The sequence below is a fragment of the Pelodiscus sinensis genome, chromosome 11 (genome assembly GCF_049634645.1).
Source record: "Pelodiscus sinensis isolate JC-2024 chromosome 11, ASM4963464v1, whole genome shotgun sequence".
In the NCBI taxonomy this organism is placed as follows: domain Eukaryota; kingdom Metazoa; phylum Chordata; order Testudines; family Trionychidae; genus Pelodiscus; species Pelodiscus sinensis.
In genome coordinates, this window is record NC_134721.1 from 40,752,952 (window position 1) to 40,777,180 (window position 24,229).

Genomic DNA, 24,229 nt, shown 5'->3' on the forward strand with positions numbered 1-24,229 from the left:
ATATATGAAAGCACTTGAGTTGAGTCAGACTTAAGGGAATACAAGAGGAATGATGAACAGCCATAATTTTTCTGTATATTTTCCCTGTTCATTCTGTATCACTGCATACACCTTTAGAAATCTCATTCTAGATGTTAAAGATTAAAAAAAAAAGTGTGAACGCGTGAGGGATTCTTTTTAAAGTAGCTTTTTCTATTCCTTTTTCTGTACACTGAATTAACATAAGAACAGCCGTACTGGGTCAGACCAAAGGTCCATCTAGCCCAGTAGCCTGTCTGCTGACAGTGGCCAGCACCAGATGCCCCAGAGAGGGTGGACCGAAGACAATGATCAAGCGATTTGTCTCCTGCCATCCTTCTCCAGCCTCTGACAAACAGAGGCCAGGGACACCATTTCTATCCCCTGGCTAACAGCCTTTTATGGAATTAAATCTTCTCTAAAATATGATGTGCAAATACGTCTTGAAGCTTCGGAATCCATGTATTTAATTGAAGGCAGAATTAGGCCCCTAATGTCAAAAAGCAGAATGTCTTGTTAAAGCTTTAATTTGGTATTTTAGCTTATGTGCAAGATCATATGAGCTCTATTCAGATTACCCCCATACTGTCTTGTTCCTGTGTCATCTGTTGTTCTATTTATTGAAATATTGTGTTAGCATTTCTTAAAGGGCTTTACAATGAAACTGAACAACAAAAATATCAGGAAAAAATACTGACTCATTCGGAAGTAAATGGGGTTTCCGATTAGAAGCCAACTTTTCAAAGCTGGGTGCCAAAAGATTTGTTTAGGCATCTAAATATAACTACTAATTTAAATTTAAATCACCTTTTTGTACATTGAAATCTAAATAAGTACCTGGATTTGGCTTTTCTCTGATACTGAGCATTAACTGCTGTTGGGGACAGCTAGGGTTACTCCTTTAAAAACTAGGTCTCATATTTAAAAATGTGCCCCAAGGTTTCTGAATACATATACTATCTAGTGTAAACAACTGTTTATATTTTAATCATATTCCAGACAAAACTATCTAAAATTAACAAGAAGATTGACCATTTTAGGGACCCTATCTGATCTTCACAAAAGAAGTTGACACTGATTAAAATTGAATTCTTTGCAGCTGGTGGTTAGAGTACATTTTCTAAATACATTACACATAAATGGAATTCTCAGCTCTTCTTTGAGCATGAAATTTAATTTGAAGATGTTAACATTTTGCAGTGTAACATCAGTGGTTGATCCAATGATCAACATGTGGTTATTTCAGGTTTTCAGGTTGGTGGTAATTATTTTCTATTTTAAAGAATGATTTTACAGAGTTTGAAATAATTATATGGTTGCCTATAGAATACAGTTTGAACCTCTCTAGTCCAGCAATATCCGTGGTCTGGCATGAATTTAGTTAGCCAGATGTCCACTTACCATGAGCATGACCAGTGTGGTGCGCACCAGCTGCTGCCCCACACTGCTGCCTCTATAGAGAGTGCTGCCTCTGCGGTGTGGCAGCCGGCTCCCCAGGAGCCAGACCGGAAACTGTTTGTTTAACTGATAAGCTTATACTTATTGGTTACCTGTTTAAATGTCTACACTCTCACATCCATTGTTCCCAACAGTGAATTGGAGTTGCAATTGCCTTTGGGAAAACTGTCCCCTTAGTGCTTTTTCTTCTTGGGAGGCATTTGCAACAGCTGTCAAGTTAGACCAAGGGAAAACCTTTGGCAAAAGGAAAGCTCTTTGCTTTCTGCTTCACTCCCTCCCTCCAATCAAGTGTCTTATAGGGGAGCTTGGCCAACTTTGGGGGGGAGGGACTATATTTCCCCCTGGCTAGTGTAGGCACAGAAGAGGTTAGGCTGGATTAAAGAGGCTGAGAAAGGTGCAAGATGTGTCTGCTCTGCAGCTAGCCGGTGTGATTGCATATTGTGTAAGCATTAGGGATGTTAAAATGCGGGTAATTGGGTAAACGTGTAACCACTGAAACTTAGGATGAATGCCATCAGATAAAAGGTCTCCTTCCAAAAAGAATGTTGATGGATGATGGAAATGGCCTTAAAGGAAAATTGACCTTATGAAAGAAAATTCAGGTTTGTAGGAACATACTGGGAATGCTCATTTCATGCACAGACATGAATCAATGAACCAGAGTTCACACAAGATCTCTTATCCCCTCTGCATATCACATTGCCTGGTGGAGAGCAAGGTTTACTCTCTTCTTCAGGAATAGTTGGAAAGGTAGAAAAGCATATGGGGCCACAGTGCACTTCATTTCAGTTTACATATGCAAGGAGGTCAGCTTTGTAAATTAGTTTGGCCTGGTAGCTACTTGGCACCTACAAACGGAAGTAGTCCTCAGTGGCCTCTTAGCGTCTCGTGAGATGGTGAGTGACTTCTTGTGAAGCTTGGCAATGTCTTTGCTATGTGCATTCCCATCTGTTCTGCTACTCACCAAGATCATAGAAAAGAGGTAAAAAAGTGGCAGTCTGTTTATTCCTCGCAGGCTGAAGACTGTGGCATTGAGGTCCCAGTTAACCTAGTGTTCATAGGATCAGGTGCTATTGTTTTAGTAATTAAGAATTGCAATGAGCTTCAGCACTTAAAAATGTTTCTAATGACCAGTCCTAGATTTGGGGTTTTTCAGTGACAAAGCTTATGCCTTCTATAGGTTAAAATAGTTTGGGGCTGCAATCCCTACTAGGTGTCCTTCAGCAAGTAGTTTTCTATTTTTAAAATAGAGCATTTAGTTCCTAAACTTCTAGGCTGATTTATGTGTATTCGTTAGTGCAGAAGGGGGAGGTAAGGCTGTTTTCTCATGCTGTTTCCTGATGCTGAAGATGAGAGGAAAAATGTAAGGGATTTGATAACCAGGAAAGGGATGAAAATACAGGGCAAGAAAACTATGTTGGTCTGTAAAAAGGAGCATTTTTTCCATTAATGCAAAAAGCCAGCAAAGAAAAAAATTGACAATGAAAGAAAAGGAGAAAAATATTAAGTAATAAAAGTAGTGAACTGAATTCATTCGGATATACTGTTTTGATCCATATTTCCCAATTCAGTCACGTGAACAAAATGTGTATGGCACCTCCAATTTTGTGCAGAAGAAAAAAGAATGTCCTTGATTAGGCCTCTCTGGCAGTGTCTGCACCTAATCTAAAAGACTCATATTTTTAAAAGCTTGCCATAGTGGCAGGGGATCTTTTTTCTATATTAGTTTACTCTTTGCCAGTAATATTTGATGTATAACTTACATTGTAATTTTAAGGAGACAAGTGGATGAGGAAATATTTTTTATTAGACCAGCTTCTGTTGATGGGAGAGGAAAGTTTGAGGAAGAGCTCTGTACGTTTTGAAAGCTTGTCTCTTCTCAAGGGAAGTTGGTCCAATAAAAGATATTACCTCATTCACCATGGCTCTCTATTTTTCTCGGACAAACGTGGCTAGAGTAACATTGCATACAAAAATGGAAGATATTGTAATTTAATTAACATTCAGCCATTTACTTTGAGGCTAAACTATCAACATCAATTTTTTAATAAACTGAACTTTTGATGAAGGAATCATTACCATGCACCTGTTAAAATGTAGAACTCCAGGCCAGGTGATCTGCATTTTATTCCTTGCTATGTCTTAAACCTGCTATAAATTCATAAACAAAAAAGGATAGAAATTTTTCTGTCAAGATGATGTGCTACATTTGTTTGCAGCATTTTATTAAACCCTTTAATGTTATTGTAATGCTATTCTGTAATCCACGCTCAAACCAGCAATCTCTCTCAACTGCTTAAATTATAATTGAGGAGGTGATAATGAAGTTTCACATTATAGAGAATTTCATTATTCAGAAACAACTACATTGAAAAGTACAAAATTAAAAACTGCATTTTGTAAGAAATGAATGTGTTCTGACTTGGTAATTTGAAAAATTCCATAATTTCTGTGTTCTAAATAATTAGTATGAATTAGCAAAGTTCTATTGAATTTTCATTGTGTAATCTAAATACTTTTCAAAAACCAGTCCTCTTTTTATACAGGTTTTTAGATACCTCCAAACAAGCCATAGGGATGTTGTTTATACACTTTGCAAATGTATATTTATCGGACCTCACTGAAGAGGACCCTTGTTCACTGTGAGTGCTGTGAATTTTAATAAATGATCCTTTAGGGAATGGTATTTTCTAAGTTTCATTAAAAAATTGATAATTCAGTTGATTGGAAAAATAATCTGCAAAACTGTTTTGAGGCTAAGTGAGGGGTTATTTGAAAGCTCACAAAGGCAATTTGGCACAAATCATGAGTAAAGAGTTAATCATCTAATTCACCTTTTTTAAACCATGAAAAACTGAAACTGAAGAATCTGAGGAAATATATGTTAGGCTATGTAATATTTTAAATATGTATAGATATCCTCCTGGTTAGTAACAAGTAGTACCAAATTATGCTAACCAGAGAGAATCAGCCTGTTTTTGGATAAATATCTAAGACGTAAAATAAGATTTAAAAAAAAATTAAATCAGTTTCCAGCTTGCTGATTTGAACACTTCACCCAATTTTGTACACTTTTTTTTTACCAACCATATAAGTGGCAGGAATTGTTTTCTATTCTTTGCAACACACTGCCTAGCACAGTGAAATCTTTTAGATACTACCCAAATACCCATGGTAAAGATAATAGAACACCATAGCTTTTACACAACACACATCACCAGTGTTCAGAGTAGATCACAGAGGGAACTCACTGAGTTTGGTAGCTGTTGCCATAGATCTTGGTGTTGTGAAAGACTGAATATGATGATCAGTGAAAAAGGCACAGAAGCCTGAATTCCCTTCCCCCTCACAATGCCCACAAAGTTGTGGATGCATAAACTATTTAATTGCTACCTTTTTAAAAATTATATAGTGGAGAGGGGGAAAATTGAAGGAAGCATCGCCCAGTGTGCTCAGAGTCTGAAGGAACCAGAGGGTTACTGAGAGCCAAACTGCATTTACACTCTTGGATCCCAGCTAGGGGGTTGGCTTCACACGTTGTCCCATAGACTCTGCTTAAAAGCTTCTGATCTCAGGTGCAGTGGTCTGGTCTCAGTTGATTTAAAATGGTGGCTCAATATATCAAATGAAGGAATTTTGTTTGTATTTGTACTTTTATCTCATAATTACAGAAGAATTTTGCCTTTAAAGAGTCTTATAAATTAGTATCAGGCAGTAAACTTCTGGGTAATGGTAATTCCTAATTTTGTGGGGATGCAAGAGGCATAGCCAGAAACTAGTCACATTAGGCTCGTCTCCTAATTTAAATAGTTTTTAACGAGTTTAAAAACTTCTGGGAGTGCAAAAAAGCATCAGGAGACTTGCACTCTGAGATTTCAGGGCACTACAAGTTAAGAACCCTGAACAAACGTTATGGACAGATTTTAAATGCTTTAAGATAAGAAGGATTGTAATTTAAATAATTAGAAATGGGCAAGCAACAGCTCTGTAATATAGTGAGGTTTTTCCTACTCTTCAGACTGCAGTGACCCCTTGTGGTCTTTGGAATAAAATGGCTCGGGTTGGGGATTTGACATTTAACTTGAAGGACAAACGCTAAGTAGCTTCAGGGGGTAGCTGAGTTAGTCTGTTACAGAAAAAAACCAACCAATGGTCTGGTAGCAATTTATAGACTAACAAACATGTAGTATCATGAGCTTTTGTAGGCACAGCCCACTTCTTCAGATGACCGGAGTTATGAGTTTGGGATGTGTACACTTGAAATAAATAGGAGAGGGGAATGGCAGGGGGGGAGGAAAAAAAAGGGGTGGGAGACAAAGCATCAGTAAGTATCTGAAGATTGGATCGTTAAACCAAGGGGCAGTTCTAAAACTGTTTAATATCTAAGGTAAGAATATAGCTATATGTACAAATACACAAATGTTCAGTTTCTGTAAAATTTTTTGTGTGTGTGTGTGTGTGTGTGTGTGTGTGTGTGTGTTAGTTAGTTAGTTTAAATATATATAGTACCACGAGCTTTCGTGGGCAAAACCTACTTCATCCAATGAGAGTTGAAGTAATGGGATGACCCCTAAATTCAGGGGGAAAACCCATGCTCATGGTTTTCTCTTCTATATTTCTCCATCCTTCTAGGTATCTTATAAACTTCTTGCTGGATGCCACCTTAGGGATGCTGCTAATCTACGCTGGTGTGCGTGCTGTCAGCGTCATTGTAGAATGGCAGCAATGGGAGTCGCTTCGCTTTGGTGAATATGGTAAATATTTCTGTTCTTGCAACTAAATGAATTGGAAAGGAGAGCACTTCAGTGACGCTGCGCTTAATGTTTAACTGACTGTCTTTAAAGTATTACACACACGGTTGTGGAATAGTCAATTATAACATTGTTTCTCAACCAGTGGTACAAGTACCCTTAGGGGTACTCGAAAGAAATCTTACGTCAACACAACTGAAATTTGGAGAAAACTGATTTTTTGTTTTAAGTTTTACAGTGCTTTATTATGTTTGTACTTTTTACACCCAAAAATTGCATTGCCCACCCAGCTATGATTAAGTTGTTTAAACAAATGTGTTGCAAGGGTAGAAAAAAAAATTGTGTATTTGAAAATTGTAGGTACTGGCAGTACTTATATTTTTTTTAAAAAGGGGGGGTACTTATAATTTTATTTTTTAGAAAAAGGTACTTTATTAAAAAAGGTTGAGAAACACTGAATTCTAACACTTGACTTGCATCACTGTAGAGTTTTTAATAGATTTCTATACGTAGAATATTACATGGGAGCACCTAAAAACCAACTTTTTCATTATATTTAAAAAAACCTTAAAACTTAGCATGGAACTATAGAAAGCCTGGCTGTAAGATATGATACAGATACGATAAGATATATATTTTTGCTAAAATATAAAGAAAATTTACAAAACAAAAAAACCTAGTCTTCTTTCATAATATTCAACAGAGGTTTGGTCTTACAAGATCACGTTGTGTTGATTGCAGTAAAATAGCATTTGGACTTGAAGCTTTAACTTAACTAACCACCAGCATTTAAACGTCAAAGATTGGGAGTCTTCTAGTCATACTTCAGAGAATACCCTCAGCTCAGATCATTACAAATAATGTAGAAAAGAACTATGTATGGTTGAATAGCTCTCTATATATTAAAGAGAGTTTTTCCTGCGGCGTGACAGTGACATCACATCACTCTGACGCCCCCCCAACCTTAGAGTCCCCAGAAGAGGAAGAGGCAGCTATGTCTCAGAATTCTCCTGCCCCACCCTTGGGGGAAATCTTGGGCTCCCCTGAAGGAGGGCCAGGGAGTGGCAACAGCAGCACCTTGCTGCGCTGGGGGTCTTGACGCTCTAAGACCCAGCAGGGAACCACCACCTCCAGCTGCTTGAGCCAGGCACTCTGGGGCTGCCATGTGCCTGGACCCCAGTCTGGGACCCCCCTCCCCCAGCAAGATTAGTGCACCAGCGCTGGCTTCCTGCAGGGAGAGGAGAAAACCCCGAGGCTTAGCGCCGGAAGCAGCTTACGGAGAAGTGTGCAGGCTGCTGTCAGGAGGGCCGGGGGTCCCTTCTCCTCCCTTCAGAAGCGCATCCTTCTCTACAAGCCACCTCCAGCATGGAGCCTCTGGGTTTTCTCTTCTCCCCACAGGAAGCCGGCAAGCTCCAGGCATGCGGTGGCCCCGCGCCTGACCTGAGCTCTCAGAGGTAGCAGTTCCCCACTGGCTCCTGGAGCGTTGGGGCCCCCAGTGCAGCGAGGAGCCGTCCCTGCTGTCCCCTGGCTCAGTCCTGGCCCTCTTCTGGAGGCTGGAGAGCAAGCCGGGGCTGGCTGGGGCCCAGGGAGAAGGAATGGGGGAGCCGACAGGCCAAGGAGAGGGATGGGGGGCCAGGGCTGGCTATGACCAGGGAGGGAGTGTGGTGTAGAGCAGGGGCCAACAGGCCAGGGGGAAGCCACAGAGGAGGATGAGGGGGCTAGGGGCGAGACCAGGGCTGGCTGTGGGGGGGGGGAGAGGCTGGGGTTGGTGACGGTGGGGGAATGGCAGGGCCAAGAGGCTGGGGATGGGGAGGCCAGAGTTTACTGTGGCTGGGGGGGGATGGGCCAAGAGGCCAGGGAGGGATGGGGGTCAAGAAGCCAGGTCTGTGGCTGAGGGAGCATGGCCCCTGGCCTTCCCCTCCCCGATGGTTGGGGGGCACCAAGAGGCTGGGAATGTGGGGAGGCCAGGGCTGGCTGCAGTTGGCGGGGGCCAAGAGCCCAGAGGGAGGACGTCAGGAAGGGAGAGGAGGAGCCAAGAGGCCAGGGCTGCGGCCGGGGGGGAGGGGAGGGCGCTGCCCCTGGCTACTGGGGGGAGAGCTAGGCTTGCTTACTCCCAAAAATCGGGGTTGGTGACTGTCGCAAGCAGTGGGCACTGTCCCCTAGTATAATTTTAAAGAGCTTTTCTTTGGTTAACATAGAATAACACCTTTTGGAAAAGTACTGTAATTAGCAGATGAGTGCATGTAATTTAAAAAAAAAACAGGTGGAAGAAAAAACATAAGATTTAAATGATCGTGTGAAATACTAGGGTCTACAGACTTTTATTTTATGAATTTTATGACTAATTCCAGACAAATGATTTTCTAGTGTAACGCCAGCATCAGATATTTATAATAGCACAATGGAACCAAATAGTGTGTCTATAATAAATCAATTCTTATATTAAGAGTTGATGTGTCCTTTAGACTTCTTAGGATTCACCCTCCCTAGGCACATTGAATCATTGGTCATAATTAATTTCTCAATGCTGCTATATTTGAAGTGTTATTGATTGCATATGGAGTATTTCTAGATACAGGCAGTCCCCGGGTTACGTACAAGATAGGGACTGTAGGTTTGTTCTTAAGTTGAATTTGTATGCAAGTCGGAACTGGTACATGTTGTAGGGGAAACTCGAGCCAAACATTTCTCCAGAGCTCAGTTTTATTCTCCCACACCTCACTTCCCTCAGTCCTTTATTCTCAAGCTGAGGTGTCTGCTGAGAAAAGCCACTCTGCGTCTCCCTGGTCTGCTGGGGGGGGGGGGGGGAGCACTAGCTTCGCGTCTCCCTGGTCTGCTGGGGGGAAGCAGCTAGTGTGGGGTTGCATCACCCAGTTTGTAAGTAGGGATCCGATGTAAGTCGGATCCATGTAACCCGGGGACTGCCTATATAACTATTTAGTATTAAAAATCTTGTATTTTCACACTAATTCATACTGTAAACTTGGGGGAGCCGAGAGGCCAAGGAGAGGGATGAGGGTCAAGAAACTCTTTTGCCTCTGTAAACTTTCAGAAAGTCCTTTTATTTTTTTAATATGTAACACATTTTTCTTGAGGTATAAGCATGACCAAAAACATAACATCTTCACAAAAGAGAAACTATGCCACTGATACAAGCCTTGTTTTAGGTTGTGATGTTGAAGGAAAAAAATGTTTTTCTAAGTACTTTTATCTAATTTGAGAAACCTAGATTACCACTAACTTCAGTAACATTACTGGGATTGTGTTGATGTAACAGAAATTAGAATTTAGTTTAATAGTAATCTTATTTAGGTTTAACACCTTAAATATCTACAAGTGAATATTTCTTGGTTTTAGGAAAATTGCCAGAAATTAGCTTGTTGACATAAATGAGTAGCTATCTGTTCTTTCATATATCCATTTTTCCAGTATCAAATCACTAAACTATCTCCATGCTTTCTATTAAACATATACCTAATTGAGTTCTAGTTGTTAGCTATCTGATTTTTCTCAGAAACATCTTCTACAGGTTGCACCTCTTAAACAGGTGCTCTCTGGTCGAGCAAAATCCATGGTACAGCACAGATGCTTCTGGACATTTGCAAAAAGCAGCCATCTGGTCATCAGACCACACATTTGCAAAGCCTTATGCACTTACCTCATCCATTGCATCATCTGTGGCTGTCAGACAAGCGATGTTCTCCTTAGTGACAATGGCAGGGCTCCAGACCTGCCTCCATGATTCAACTACTGCTTTGTAGTCACCCAGAATTGAGCACCCATGGGGACATCACTCAGAGAAAGAGAGAGTTACTCAATCTGTGCAGTAATGATGGTTCTTCAAGATGTGTGGTGTGGAGAGGGCAAATAAAGAAAAGTTATTTATTAGTTCCCATAATAGAAGAACTAGAGGACACCAAACGAAGTTAATGGGTAGCAGGTTTAAAACTAATAAAAGAAAGTTCTTCTTCACACAGCGTGTAGTCAACCTGTGGAACTTTTTGCCAGAGGAGTCTGTGAAGGCTAGGACTATAACAGAGTTTAAAGAGAAGCTAGATAATTTCATGGAGGTTAGGTCCATAAAAGGCTATTAGCCAGGGGATAGAAATGGTGTCCCTGGCCTCTGTTTGTCAGAGGCTAGAGAAGGATGGCAGCAGACAAATCGCTTGATCATTGTCTTCGGTCCACCCTCTCTGAGGAACCTGGTGCTGGCCACTGTCAGCAGTCAGGCTACTGGGCTAGATGGACCTTTGGTCTGACCTAGTATAACTGTTCTTATGTTATGTGTGTCCCCATGGGAGCTCCACTACCCTTCCTCCTTCCACTGTTTTGGAGCCTTATGCTGTACTGGCAAGGGTAGAGAAGGAACGGAGGGAGCTGGGCCATGCATGCACCTAACAGACACCAACAGCACAAGAAGACACCAGAGCATGTGTGCAGCGAGGCACTGCTGGAAAAATCTCCGGTAGCTGGCACAAGGACACCGGTAGTTCGGAATAGGAAGCCTAGTTCGAACTACCTAGTTCGAGCCCCGTGTAGCCGCGCTGCACGGGGTTCGAACCAGCGGGGTTTTAAAAATGTCGGCTCCCCGCTTAGGCAAATGAAGCCCGGGAAATTCAAATCCCGGGCTTCATTTGCAAGTGCGGTATGCCTACATTACCCCGCTAGTTCGAACTAGCGGGGTAGTGTAGACATACCCCTAGTTCTTGAATGCAGGGATTTGGAGCAATCAAGTTTTTGAATTGCTCCTCTCCAGCTCTGCTCCAGCATCAATAGTGACTGCTCTAGCTCTGCTCCGACACTGCTCTGCTCTCCAACTCAAATACATTTTTAACTAAATAAAAAAATGCATACTGTAATTTTGTAAAAACATTATTTTTATTCAGAGTTTTAATACAATTTAGATGTCATCAACAATGATACAAACTAGAATCATTCATAATTCAATCTGTAAAAAATTATTGCAGCAATCAAGTCATCTTTCATAGCCTGCCGCAGATCATTTAAAATTAACTTTAAAGCCAAAAACAGTCGCTATATACTAGCTTGAATTGTTGGCATACTTGAAGCAATTCTACAGGCAGCCTGTATGCAGTGTGGGTAGCTGTGAATGGCCTCAAAAACAGACTTAACTTTTAGCCTACCAATAGACTCCATCGCCTCACATTCTTCCCGAAAGTTTCTCTCGAATAATGCTTCATTACAATTATGAATCGCAGAAACTTGCTGGCGTCTTTCTTGTTTATCCAATTCCTTTTCAAAGTCGTTATCTTCTGAAGAATTGGTGCTTGAATTATCTCCATTTCCTTGTGATGGTTGAAGACGTCTCAGGGATGGACGCTCGAACAAGTTCAGAGTGGAGACGGAAGTTTGAGAACAGCCTATTTCTGAAGGATGTGAACTTTCTGAAACTGCAAATTTGATTGTTGATTACTCCTTTTGTTTCGTTTTCTTCAACCTCTTCTGCCAAGTTCAAATGTAGCAATAGATTTTGTTTTTCGAGTCGTTGAGCAATATCAAGGAGTCTTTCCTTTGCCTTTGGTATTTCCCTTGAGGTAAGAAGAATCTGATATCGTGGGTCAACATAAACTCCAGCAAGGAAATGAATATTGTCAAAAAGCTTCTCTTTGCGTTTCTGCATGGAGGATAGAATTCCTTCTGTAATTTGACCACCATTTTCTTGCACGAATTTTGACAGTTTTCGCCATTCCTTCATTAAAACTCCCGGGGTTACATCGACAGCTTGAAGAGTCACGGTTGTTTGGTTTGGCTTTGCCAAGAGGTCTTGCAAGTTCTTCACTTCGTCCCATTCAGCTTTTGTTAACTTGAGTTCTCTTGTTTACAGTAAGATTGAAAAATGAGAAGCCCATCAATAATTGCAAATGTTGAACCCCAGCAAGTCACAGTATCCAATGATTGAGTTACCCCATGTAGATCAAGCAGAACACTTTGAATACTTGGGGTTCGTGGTTTGACAACGACTTGTTGAATTTGCCAGAAATTTCTTAGCATGTTCTTTGTTCAGTCCATTCCAGATTGCCAACTGATGAGTGTGAATACCACACCTCATCAGTTGGACTTCTGAGTCATCCTCATGAAGCCATGTTGGAAGTATGAGGCTAGGGTCATTAACCCATTGCGCAGCAGCAGCATCCATGTTGAGTTCGATTTCATCCATTCCTTTAGTTCCTTCATCAGGCAAAATAGCTTCAGTTCTGTCCACATCCTTGTTCTCAGAGGTAGAAATGGTTTCATTGTCCTCGCTGAAATTTTTGACGGCACACATCATGTTTGCTGCATTGTCAACGCTAATGCTCAGCATTTGCATTTCACTGATCCCAACATTGTCTAAAATAGCTTTTACTTGACTTTTCACGTAGGAAGAATTGTGATGCCCTTCAGTGTCGATTATGTCCAAGGTTTTTACCACAGCTTTCTTTTCCTTTTTTGTAGTACTGAGCATTGATTGCAAGGAAATTTCTGTTTCCGTGGGTTGCCATATCCATTTTCACATAGAATAATTTTTGCTCCAAAGCTTTCTTGAGCTCTTCACGACCAGACTCAGCTGTGCTGATCACTAAATGACGAACCGCATCGTGCCCCATCGAAACACCAAGCTGCCGAAGGTAGTGTTCTTTAGCCTGAAGGTAGTGAGCGGTGTTGAACTCAAGCAAACCATTTCCATCAGCCCCTCATGGAAAGTATTAGCATCCATGGTGACTGTAACCTTTGAGGACTTCAAATATGAGTAAAGTTTTGTTTGCTCAATTTTGGGTTTCTTTTCAGATGAAGCTCCGCAAAAAATCTTTTCTCCGGGTGTTTTCAAAGAGCCAGATGAATGTTGTTTAGCCACGTCAGCTTTCTGTTTTGCCTCATCTTCCTGGTCCTTTTTTGTAACCAGAGCCACATAGTTTTCAGGATGGTTACATTTTACACGTCGCCAAAGGTTGAAACTTTTCACGGCACTTGCTTCACTTGTCTTGAAGCTACATGGTTTGAGCTCGCCATTCACTTCCTTTTCCACCTTGCACGTTGCCGATTTCTTCCTTGCTTTTCCCAAAAGCCCAAATTCAAATTCAAAAGTAAAGACGTGCTTGAGCTCCTTTTCCATAAATCGGCTATCGATCATGAGGGGCAGATTTGATTTTTTTGTTGAAGCTATAGCCAAATCTTCTTGTGCTGCTACTGCATCAAAATGTTTTTTGTTATAATCTTCGAAAAGCAATGAACAAAAGCATTACCTTTTTTTATAATGTACCTGCTTGTGATATCTTAACCACTTAAGGTACTTAGAATTTATTTTGGATTTTCTGGACAAAAATGATCGCATTTTCTTTTTACACAAAATTATTATTAAAGTATATTTTAATATTTTAACAAGTTTCTTGCAGTTTTAATGAAGTAAGAAGTATTTTAATATACATAATTAATATAATTGTTGTGTATAAATTGTAAGTTAGTATTTCTTGTGAAATTTTCGGGTAAAAATATTCGAAATATTTTCCAAGTTTTTAATTAATATCTCAAAGACACTTTAATATAGATATATCAATGACATTTGCTATTTGCCATAGTGTTAGTACACGCTATCGCTTTTCTACAACATTAATTGTTGTGAAGTAACGAGGCTACATGTTACAAGGTTGAAAATAACACCTACTAATCTAACTATCTAATCTACGCGAGTACATACTCGCCTAACCTTGGCACAAGGATGGGATCAGTCTGCAGTGTTGCCAGATGTCTGATAATTATCTGATTCTTTAATAAAACGTATCTCCAAAAAACATTGTAATTTTGTATCTATACATTAAATCAAGATTTAGGACGAAGTGAGAATAACTGTGACATATTACGTAAAGTGGTAAAGTAGATGTTAATATCAATTGTTATACAATCTGAAACTTTTTGGCACCTTTAGGACTTTCTTGCTAAAATATAATTCATTTTGGATTGAAAATTTTTAAAAAAACTGGAGCAGTCAAGATTTTCTGTGCTCCGGCTCCTCTCCAGCTCCAAGCAAAAACCTGCAGCTCCACCGCTCCAGCTCCGGGCTCCACTCCAAAGTCCTGGTTGAATGCATAGATATTTTATCCATAACGGAGATAGCATGATGTTCCCATACTAAAGGAAGAATTTTTTTTAATCTTAATGAGAGAGAGCTAGGTCTCCAATTTATGGCCTTAACGTGAAATAAATGAAAAACTGTATAAAAAAGATAAATCACTGTATTATTTACTGCTCTCTTTTGATAAAGCATCTTGGATTGCTTTTCTTAAAAATCTCATTTTAACATCTAAAAATCTTGTCTATTTTAAAGAAATGGTTACATAAATATAAAACTGTGCTCAGTTGTTAGTTTCATATTTTTAATTTTCAAAGGTAAATTGAAGAAATATGTAATTTCTCTCACACAAGTGTATTGGGAGAGGGAGTCTCAGATCTGCCTCCTTAAAAGCCTGTAAGGGAGACTTAAAACTGTGGGCAAGAACCTCATTATTTTACTGAAAGATTTCTCTGGAGATAGGCAAAGGAACTCCTTTCCTTTGAAGAGGGTATTTTCATCTTGAATGCAAGTATAAATAAAAACCAGGGCTCTCTTCTCGGTCTGAACTAACCAATTGTACAGTCCTGTGCTATTTGTATTTCTAGAAGCTATATAATCATTCTCATGTTAGTTCTTACTATGAGATCATCTCCCTTTTTAGCCCTATTACTCGATCCCTAGTGATTCTTTACTTGAGATGTTGTCCAGCAGAAATAGTACTTACTGCTTGTATTGACAGTCTGTCTTTATATGGAGGATAGTTGTAAAATGTAAATGTCCCAAGGAAATAACTGATAGTAGAATTTTAATGTTTAGAAATGGCTATTGTTTATATAGCAGATTTAATGTGTATAAATTGTGCCTCAAGAATAGCTACTCTTATTGTAGTTTCTCAGTCTTAACATTATCTTTGGGTTTTCAAGTACAGTACATTCCTGTGGTGGGAAGAACACCTCAGCAATCCAGCACCCTGGCATTTAATTTCAAAAAGGGGAATTACACAAAAATGGGAGGTTTGTTAAACAGAAATTAAAAGGCACAGTGACTAGAGCCAAATCCCTGAAAGCTGCATGGAAACTTTTTAAAGACACCATAATAGAGGCCCAACTTAAATGTATACCCCAAATTAAAAAACATAGCAAGAGACCTAAAAAAGAGTCACCGTGGCTTAACCACCATGTGAAAGAAGCAGTGAGGGACAAAAAGGTATCTCTTAAGAAGTGGAAGTCCAATCCTAGTGAGATAAATAGAAAGGAACATAAACATTGTCAAATCAAGTGTAAAAATGTAATAAGAAAAGCAAAAAAAGATTTTGAGGAACAGATAGCCAAAAACTCAAAAATAAATAACAAAATGTTTTTAAGTACATTAGAAGCAGGAAGCCTGCTAAAAAACCTGTGGGTCCCCTAGATGATCAAGCTATAAAAGGAGCAATCAAGGACGATAAAGCCATTGCAGAGAAACTAAATGATTTCTTTGCTTCAGTCTTCACTGCTGAGGACATTGGGGAGATTCCCGAATCTGCACTGTCCTTTGTGGGTGGTGAATCTGAGGAACTGTCCCGGATTGAAGTGTCATTAGAGGAGGTTTTGAAACAAATAGAAAAACTTAATGTTAACAAATCTCCGGGACCGGATGGCATTCATCCAAGGGTTCTAAAAGAACTCAAATGGGAAATTGCTGAGCTATTATCTGTAGTTTGTAACCTATCCTTTAAATCGGCTTCCGTACCTAATGACTGGAAGGTAGCCAACGTGACACCAATATTGTGAAATGAGGAGTAACGGTAGTTCGAACTAGGAAGCCTAGTTCGAACTACCTAGTTCATGCCCCGTGTAGCCGCGCTGCATGGGGTTCGAACCAGCGGGGTTTTAAAAATGGTGGCTCCCCGCTTATGCAAATGAAGCCCGGAAAATTCAAATCCCGGGCTTCATTTGCAAGTGCGGTATGCCTACATTACCCTCCTAGTTCGAACTAGCGGGGTAGTGTAGACATACCCTAAGTTATTTTTAGTCTTGGATCTCAACTTTTAATACTCCTGTCATCTGAAGAAGTGGGTTGCACCCACGAAAGCTCACGATACCATCTACATGTTTTGTAGTCTTTAAGGTGCTACTAGTCATCTTGGGGGGAGGGATAGCTCAGTGGTTTGAGCATTGGGCTGCTAAACACAGCATTGTGAGTTTAATCCTTGTGGAGGCCATTTAGGGGTTTGGGGCAAAAATTTGTCAGGGATGGTACTTGGTCCTGCTGTGAAGGCAGGGGACTGGACTCAGTGACCTTTCAAGGTCCCTTCCAGTTCTAGGAGATAGGCAATCTCCATTAATTTATATTTTATTTAGTCTGTTTGTTGTTTTTTAAGTTTTTCCTGTTACATACTAACTTGGCTTCCCCTCTGAAGTAAATTAGAAGTCAGGCATTTAATATAAAATAAATGTGAAGTACAAACCCATTTAGAATTCATTTGAATGTAAAGAGGAAAGGAGAAACAGCTGAAATGTACACAGACAAGAACCTGTTACTATATCTCAAGTACAGAAATGTTCTCATCTTTGTGATATACTTAAATTGCTCTGAATAGACAACAGATATCTAGAACATCTTGAGGCCAGGTCTGTACTAGACCCGGAAGATCAGGTATACTACTCCTAGTTACGTGAATAACATAGCTGGAGTCAACATACCTTAAGCCAAGCTTGGCATCATCTTTACAGTGGGAGGCCGATGGGAGCAAACGCTCAGGTTGGCTTCCCTTATTTGTCATGACTTCCAGGAGTACTGGCCCTGACCAGAGGTGTCCTCAGTGTTTGATTTTTAGAATGTCTTTGCTAAACTAAATCGAACACCAGAAGATCAGTCTCAGTATGTGAGTATAAACATGGCTTTATGACCATGTTTCCAACTTAAATCTTGCTCTGTTGTCTGTGCTTGGTTTAAGTTCTTAGCCTGCAAAGCCCTCCAGTATGTTGAGTAAATTAAACTAACTATAATTTGTAGTCTTCAGAGTATACTGATTTTTATATCTCACTACCATTTCTGTTAAAATGTGTTAGATCTCCTTAAATAAACTAATATATACACCAGAACTTCTTAACTTTGGAAGCCCCAGGGGCTGCAATGATACCCACAACATATGCCAAGGGTATCATTGTAATGTAAGTGTGGTTGCATGTACATGCAAATATATATGCAAATAGCTTCTTTCACACTGTCAGGCATGAATACAAAGATTAAGGCAAAACTACACAACACGCAGGCCCCATTTAAGTCAGTTCTGCTGATATTAATAAAATGCAATATTTACCCAATTTCCACCCATATGACTGCACTTTTAATGAGCAATGACAGTCCAGGAATTTAACTATTTAACTAATGCATATAACAGAAGACCATTATATTGACTCACCAGTGGAGGCCATGTTCAAAGGATCCCACCCACAGGCCGCATGTTGATCCCTGCGTAAACCCAAACCTCACCGTGGGCCACAAACAAATAGGCCATGGGCCGCATGTGGCCCACAGGCTGTGTGTTGAGTAGCCCTGCTATACACCATTGATTGCAAGGGAATTTCCTCCTTTTATTCCGTAGAGTTGCATTACATAGTCAGGTTTTGTAATGTTGGCAGACACCTGGAGCAAACTAGTTCTCTCTATGATCAGTTTGTGCTTTTATTCTCTTCAGAAGCAAATTAAATTGAGCTAAACCTGACCCTTATAGAAAATAACTGAATTTGCTTGTTCTTTAGGGATGCGAATGGGTAACTAGTTAGCCAGTGCCCAGGAGCCAGAAGCCAGCCCCATGTGGCTGGGGCTAGAGGGCCAGCAGCCCTCCCGGGATCCCATTTAATCGGTTAACCAGTTAAACGTTACATCCCTATTGCTCTTGCAGTATTGGACTGGTAACTTTTTGTTGCAGGATAGCAGAGAGATGCATTGCAAGTGATGAGTAGGGAACTAAATTAGTCTGCTTTAGTTTTTTGTCTCACTACCCAATGTTAATAAACCTTCAGTTTTGTAAGCATCAAATTAATTGTTTTAATGATTTAATGGAAATGTGGCCCCATATCATACAGTAACATTCTATTCTTTCCCATGACTGAGAGCTCTGTAAAGACATAATTTTGGCATTGGGAGGAGCACTGTATTGTAATAAGCCACACCTCTGACTTTATTATATAAATCACCAAGGTGATGCCCGTTCCCTGTGTGCCGAAGCAGTGCATCTTCAGAATTGGTGCATCTGCAACAGAATCACCCTTGTGGCATCATATTTACCAGGGATCAACAATGTGACAGCAGATTCACTGAGCAGATACTTTGCGCCAGACCACAAGTGCAAGCTCCATCACCGGGTTCTCCAACCTATTTTCTGTCAATGGGGTTCTCCACCAATAGACCTCTTCGCCTCCTACAAGAATGCAGAGTGCAGGCAATATTGCTCCAGAGCCAGTATCGGACCAGGATCGCAAGGGAACACCTTTCTCCTCAATTGGAAGGGCCCCTTGTCATATGCCTTCCCTCCAACTCTGCTCATCCCCAGGGTCCTCGAAAAGATCAACAGGGACAGGGCAATAATCATTCTCATAGTCCCCTATTAGGCATGACAGACTTGGTTTCCTTATCTTTATCAGATGTCTCCTCAACCACCTTATCCCCTTCCCAGACATCACGACTTCTTAACCCAGAACTACGGGACCCTACTTCATCCTGAGTCCCAGGTCCTACACCTGATGGCATGGTTCCTCATTGGTTCCATGAAGGGAAACTGCACTGTTCAAGCCAAGTAAAAGAGGTTCTCATGCATAGTAGGAAGTAATCCATGCGCTCCACCTACCTTCATAAATGGCATAGATTCATTTTGAGGTGCACTAAGAAAACTCTCGACACCTTTACATCAAATTCTGGACTACATCCTCTTTTTGAAACATTCGGGAGTAGCCTTTGCTTCCTTGAAAGTGCACTTGGCAGTAATCACTGCTTTCCATCACGCAATAGGTGGTATCTCAGGGTATGTCTACACTACATGGCTCCGTCGGCAGAGCCATGTAGATGAGCTTCGTAGACATAGCAAAATGAAGCGGTGATTTAAATAATCGCCGCTTCATTTACATCAAAATGGCTGCCACGCTGTACCAATCAGCTGTTTGGTGGCACAGTGTGGCAGCCATTTTTATGTAAATGAAGCGGCGAGTATTTAAATCGCCGCTTCATTTTGCTATGTCTACAAAGCTCATCTACATGGCTCTGTTGACAGAGCCATATAGTGTAGACATACCCTCAGTGTTCATACATCCTGTCACCAAAAGATTTATCAAAGGGCTTTGCAACCTTCACCCACCATACAGAATACCACCACTGGTGTGGAACCTAGAGATGGTGTTGGACAGCTTTACCCAAGCCCTCTTTGAACCATTAGCTACCTCTCCTCTCTCAATAATGATGATCAAGGTGGTTTTTCTGCTGGCCATTTCTTCCGCCTGCAGAGTTGGTGAGGTGGTAAGTTGGCAGTCCTAATGACAGTACCACCGTATACAGCCTCTAATAAGGACAAGCTTATATTGCACCATCACCCTTCCTTCATCCCTAAAGTATGTTCAGACTTCCACATCAACGAGCCAATTGTCCTCCCATCCTTCTACCCCAAGCCATGCTCATCTCATCAGGAGTCTATGCTTAATTCTCTTGATGTGCATAGAGCACTTGCTTTCTATATAGACAAGACTCGACCTTTCCGCAAGTCAGAACGCTTGCTAATCTCCATAGCAAATCACTCTCAGGGTGAACCACTTTCAACGTAACACATCTTCAGGCGCATAGTTTCCTGCATTATGAAATGCTATGCCATCCAGAATAAAGCACTCCTGGGAACAGCTAGAGCTCACTCTGAGAGCCATAGCAACCTCCACTGCTTTCCTTCATGGAGTTCCCCTCAGGGACATCTGCCACGTGGTCAGCCAGTGATGTTTCATGAAGGAGAAAACATTATGCAATTTCTCAGAGTCTAGCTAACAATACTGCTTAGTCTCTGCAGTGCTTTCAACTGTGGCTAATTCATGACTCTGAGACCAGCCTTCCATGTGTTTTCCAGTATTGCTATGCAGTCAGCAACAGTGGAGCACTTGGGGACATCACTCGAAGAAGAGGAAGTTACTCACCTTGTGCAATGACAGTTCTTCGAGATGTGTGTTCCCGTGGATGCTCCACTACCCGCTCTCCTCCCTGCTTTGGAGTCCTCTGTTGTATCTTTCAGATATCTAGGTGGACTTGAGGAACTGGCAAGAGCCAGACTGTGCGCATGAGCAAAAGGGCACGAATGGCGCAAGACACTCACCACACGTGCTCAGTCTGGCTGACTACTGCTAATAAACTCTGATCTGCAGTGCCAGGACGACCTGACACCAACAGTGGAGCATCCACGGAGACACACATCTCGAACTGTTGTTACTGCACAAGATGAGTAACTTCCTCTTCTCTTTCCTCATCTTTGAAAAATGAAGATACTCCAGAAAACTTTGAGTAACTTTCTAGAGGACATGTAATATCAGATGTTTTCTGTGAAATGCATAATTTTAAAACTTTCTGTAATAAAGGTGACAGTTTTTTGAAAGTTTGACAGACTAAAACTGACTCAGATCTAATTTATTAAATGCAGCCAGGTCTCAAAAGGCTACTTCACATCTGTGCCAAAATTGGTTTCACTTTCTAATTGTGACATCAGTTTTGACAGAGTGACATTTGCCAGCACTTTTTTAACCACTACTTGTTTTTTTTATTATTATTTCTGTTAACTATTATAATCAAGGTGGTGTGTACTCTTAGGTACAATGGTATGAAATCCCATGGTGTGGAATCAGAGTACATGAGATTTTTTTATTTCAATTGCTGTAGCTTTCACAATGTATAAATTACAGAATGGATTTTTAAGACCCAATGGTAACTTTGTGGCTCAGACTATAATTTTGTTTCCACTGCAGTTACATAGTGAAAGAAAAATTAGAAAATACTAATAAAATAAAAGCTTGATAGTCTAGGAATTCATTGTTAATTTCAGTCTTAACTCACACACTCAATCTCTGGAAAAATCATAGTTGCATGATTTGTTGGTTATTGAACCATCATTCAGAATTTTCAGACTTTCATATGTTGGGGCAGTATAATTTAAGCCTTACATTGTCCCCTGTACTCCCCCCCCCCCAAAAAAAAAACCCTACACCTTAAAACAAGTACATTTCAACTGTAGCACTCTAGGAATATTTATTCCATGTTTATCACTGTTATCTCCTGGTGAAAAAATGTTCTGGGAAAAGCTGGATTCTAGTCTGAAAAATCAATTTCTGCCTGCTGTGCATTTTAACTAGCAGAGTATAAAGCTAAAGACCGATATACATCTTTCAATAACTTTCCAGAAAAGTTAGTAAGTAGGAAGTAGCCATGGTTAATTCTGCATTAGATCTGTATAAAGGCATTTGGATTTCCATTGCACTTTATTCTCAGTCTTAAATGTAAGCCATGTATAAAGATGCTGTAAAAGTTATTTGTTGAAAGTATATGGTGAAATGTGTAGGAAAAAAATTTTTTTTTTTTAAATGAAGTGTTAGTAAAGTTCTCCTGAGCTGTTAAATTCTGATACTATTGTAATGCTGGTTAAAATTCACTTTAATGTTTTATCAGACAGTCCACTCTTACCTCAACTGCAGCCATGTATGTAGTGCTGTAGTCATAACAGGATACATTCTTTTTTCTGTTAGAATACTTGTATGACAGATCAAATTCCAGAGCAGTGGGTAATTGGCTTGATATTCATTTTACAGTACCTTACCTGGGATTCAACAAAATTGCATACTTTTTTCTGATTTACATACAATACTACTTTAATCAATACAATGAAGATACATCCTGATTAACTTGCAGGAAGCTCTGAACAAAATTAAATTTTTGAAGACTACTCATTCTCTTGCAATCTGTTGCAGTCTTCTTACCATGGTTAGTCATTGCTGCTGACATGTATATAAAATACTTATATATCCAGGGTGGCAAAAGCACAAATACAGGAATATTTTAATTTCTTTTGAAAGGTTATTTGTGCTAGAGCAAAATACAGAGAAGCAGCCAAGTATTTTTAGCTTAGAAAACAATTATTTGCCAAAATGGGAAGGAAATTATAGCAACACTGGCTTTAAATTTTTAAAAAAACATGAGGTAACCTAATTTTGTGCTTTGTGTTGATTTCAGTAATGTGTACTAGAGCAAACCATATCAAGATAACCAAATACATGGGATTTTACATCCCTAGTTATGGGAGTAACTGGTTAAACGTGAAGTTTTCTTCACGTTTAACCAATTAACTAATTAAAGGGGGCTGCTCCAGCTCCCTCCCCCCACATCCCATTTTCCTGGCACAACCAACCTCTTACCTTGCTTCAAGATACAGTAAGAGGAAGCTGTATACTAAATATGGTGGTCCAAGCCCTTGTAATTTAGGAGTACTTGGTTGGATGGACAAATACTCACAGACAGCTCTCAAAAATTTATAAGAGGTACTTTTTGAGATCTCCTAAGCACAAAAATTCAGACTAATCAGGGAAGGCACCTTCAGGTAAATCAATGATTCTCAAAGTTTTTGGCCTGTGGACCACCTGGTTCAATGTAAATCTTTCCATGGACCACCAGTTAGTTGCTAATGGAAACACACCATTAATTACATAATTATGCCCAATCCATTTTGCTAGTGCTGCAGATAAGGAAAATGGTTTTCATTAAACAGATTAAGTGTTTTAATTTTCTTATGTTAGTTTATCAAACTTCATTTTAAATAAAGTAAAATATTAGATTATGTCCAACACAAAACATTTCAACAATTTCTTTATTTATGACAAGTGTGGGGAATCTTTTTTGTGTTGGGGGCCACTGATCCCCAGAAAAATCAGTTGGGGACCACACAAGTGAGAAGCAAAGCAACTCCTCCAAAAACCCCCAGCCCTCACTGATGTGGCCCCCAACTGAGACACCTCACTCCTACGGCGCTCCAGCAAGGGGAAGGGACAGGGAGGACTGAGGTTCAGGGCTTCCCATGGGCAGGATTTGCTCTTCTGGGGTTCTGGAATTATTGGATTTTATGAACTCCCTTAGGCTCTGGGGTGGGGACAAAAATGAGGGGTTCAGTGTGTGTGACAGGGTTACCAGTGAGTGGGATAGGGATGAGGTGCAGGATCCACGAGGTAGGAGGGGTGCAGAAGGGGGAGAGGTTGCAAGGTCTGGATGGGAGGTGGGGTGCAGAAGCAGGCTGGGAGTGAGGTGTCTGCCCAGGAGGAAGCTTGGGGTGGAGCATCTGGCCGGGGCAGGGAGTGCCTAGGGATAAAGTTGGGGGGGCAGAGTGACTGAGGGGGTTCAAGGAGATGTGGGGCAGGGTGCCCTTGGGAATAGGGCTGGAATCAGGGTGGCTCAGAGGTGGTGGAGGTTCAGGGAAATGGGGGTTCAGGGAGGCTAGGGGAGGGGCGGGGGGGGGCACTGGCCACTCGCGTACCATAAGAGCCTTCCCTGCCTGGCCAGGCCCTGCATAGCCCAACCTGCAGGCGGCCCTGTGGGAGCAACCGAGGGACGTGCCGCTCTTACCATGGCAACCGCAAGCTAGGCAGGGCCTAGGTGAGGTTGACGCCCAGTGGCGGGCGGGACTTTTCAGTGAAGCGGGGTAGGGCGGTGCTCCTCCATGTGTAGCACTGCGGCCCACATGGTGGGGTGAGGAGAGTGAGTTTGCTTCCTTCACCTACCCACTGGCAGCGCAGGCTCCCCGCTGTGGGGGGGTGGACTGAGTTCCAGCCACAGACCATCGGGGAGGGGACCGCACTTTGAGAACCATTGAAGTAAATGGATATAAATGAATGTTGCTATTGTTAACTATCAATAGTCGGCTTTTAGATGGCAATAATTTACCAAATGTTTCATTTGAGTTTGGTTT

General features: G+C 40.9%; 1 protein-coding gene across 1 annotated transcript in view; it reads left to right on the top strand.

The window, feature by feature from the left end:
• LOC102452756 (store-operated calcium entry regulator STIMATE) overlaps positions 1 to 24,229 on the top strand; it is a 74,961-nt gene that overhangs the window by 24,833 nt on the left and 25,899 nt on the right. The window contains exons 3-4 of the mRNA XM_075939380.1: positions 4,023 to 4,118; positions 6,109 to 6,230. Coding sequence (XP_075795495.1) covers positions 4,023 to 4,118; positions 6,109 to 6,230 — 218 coding nt within the window. The remainder of the gene's footprint in view (positions 1 to 4,022; positions 4,119 to 6,108; positions 6,231 to 24,229) is intronic.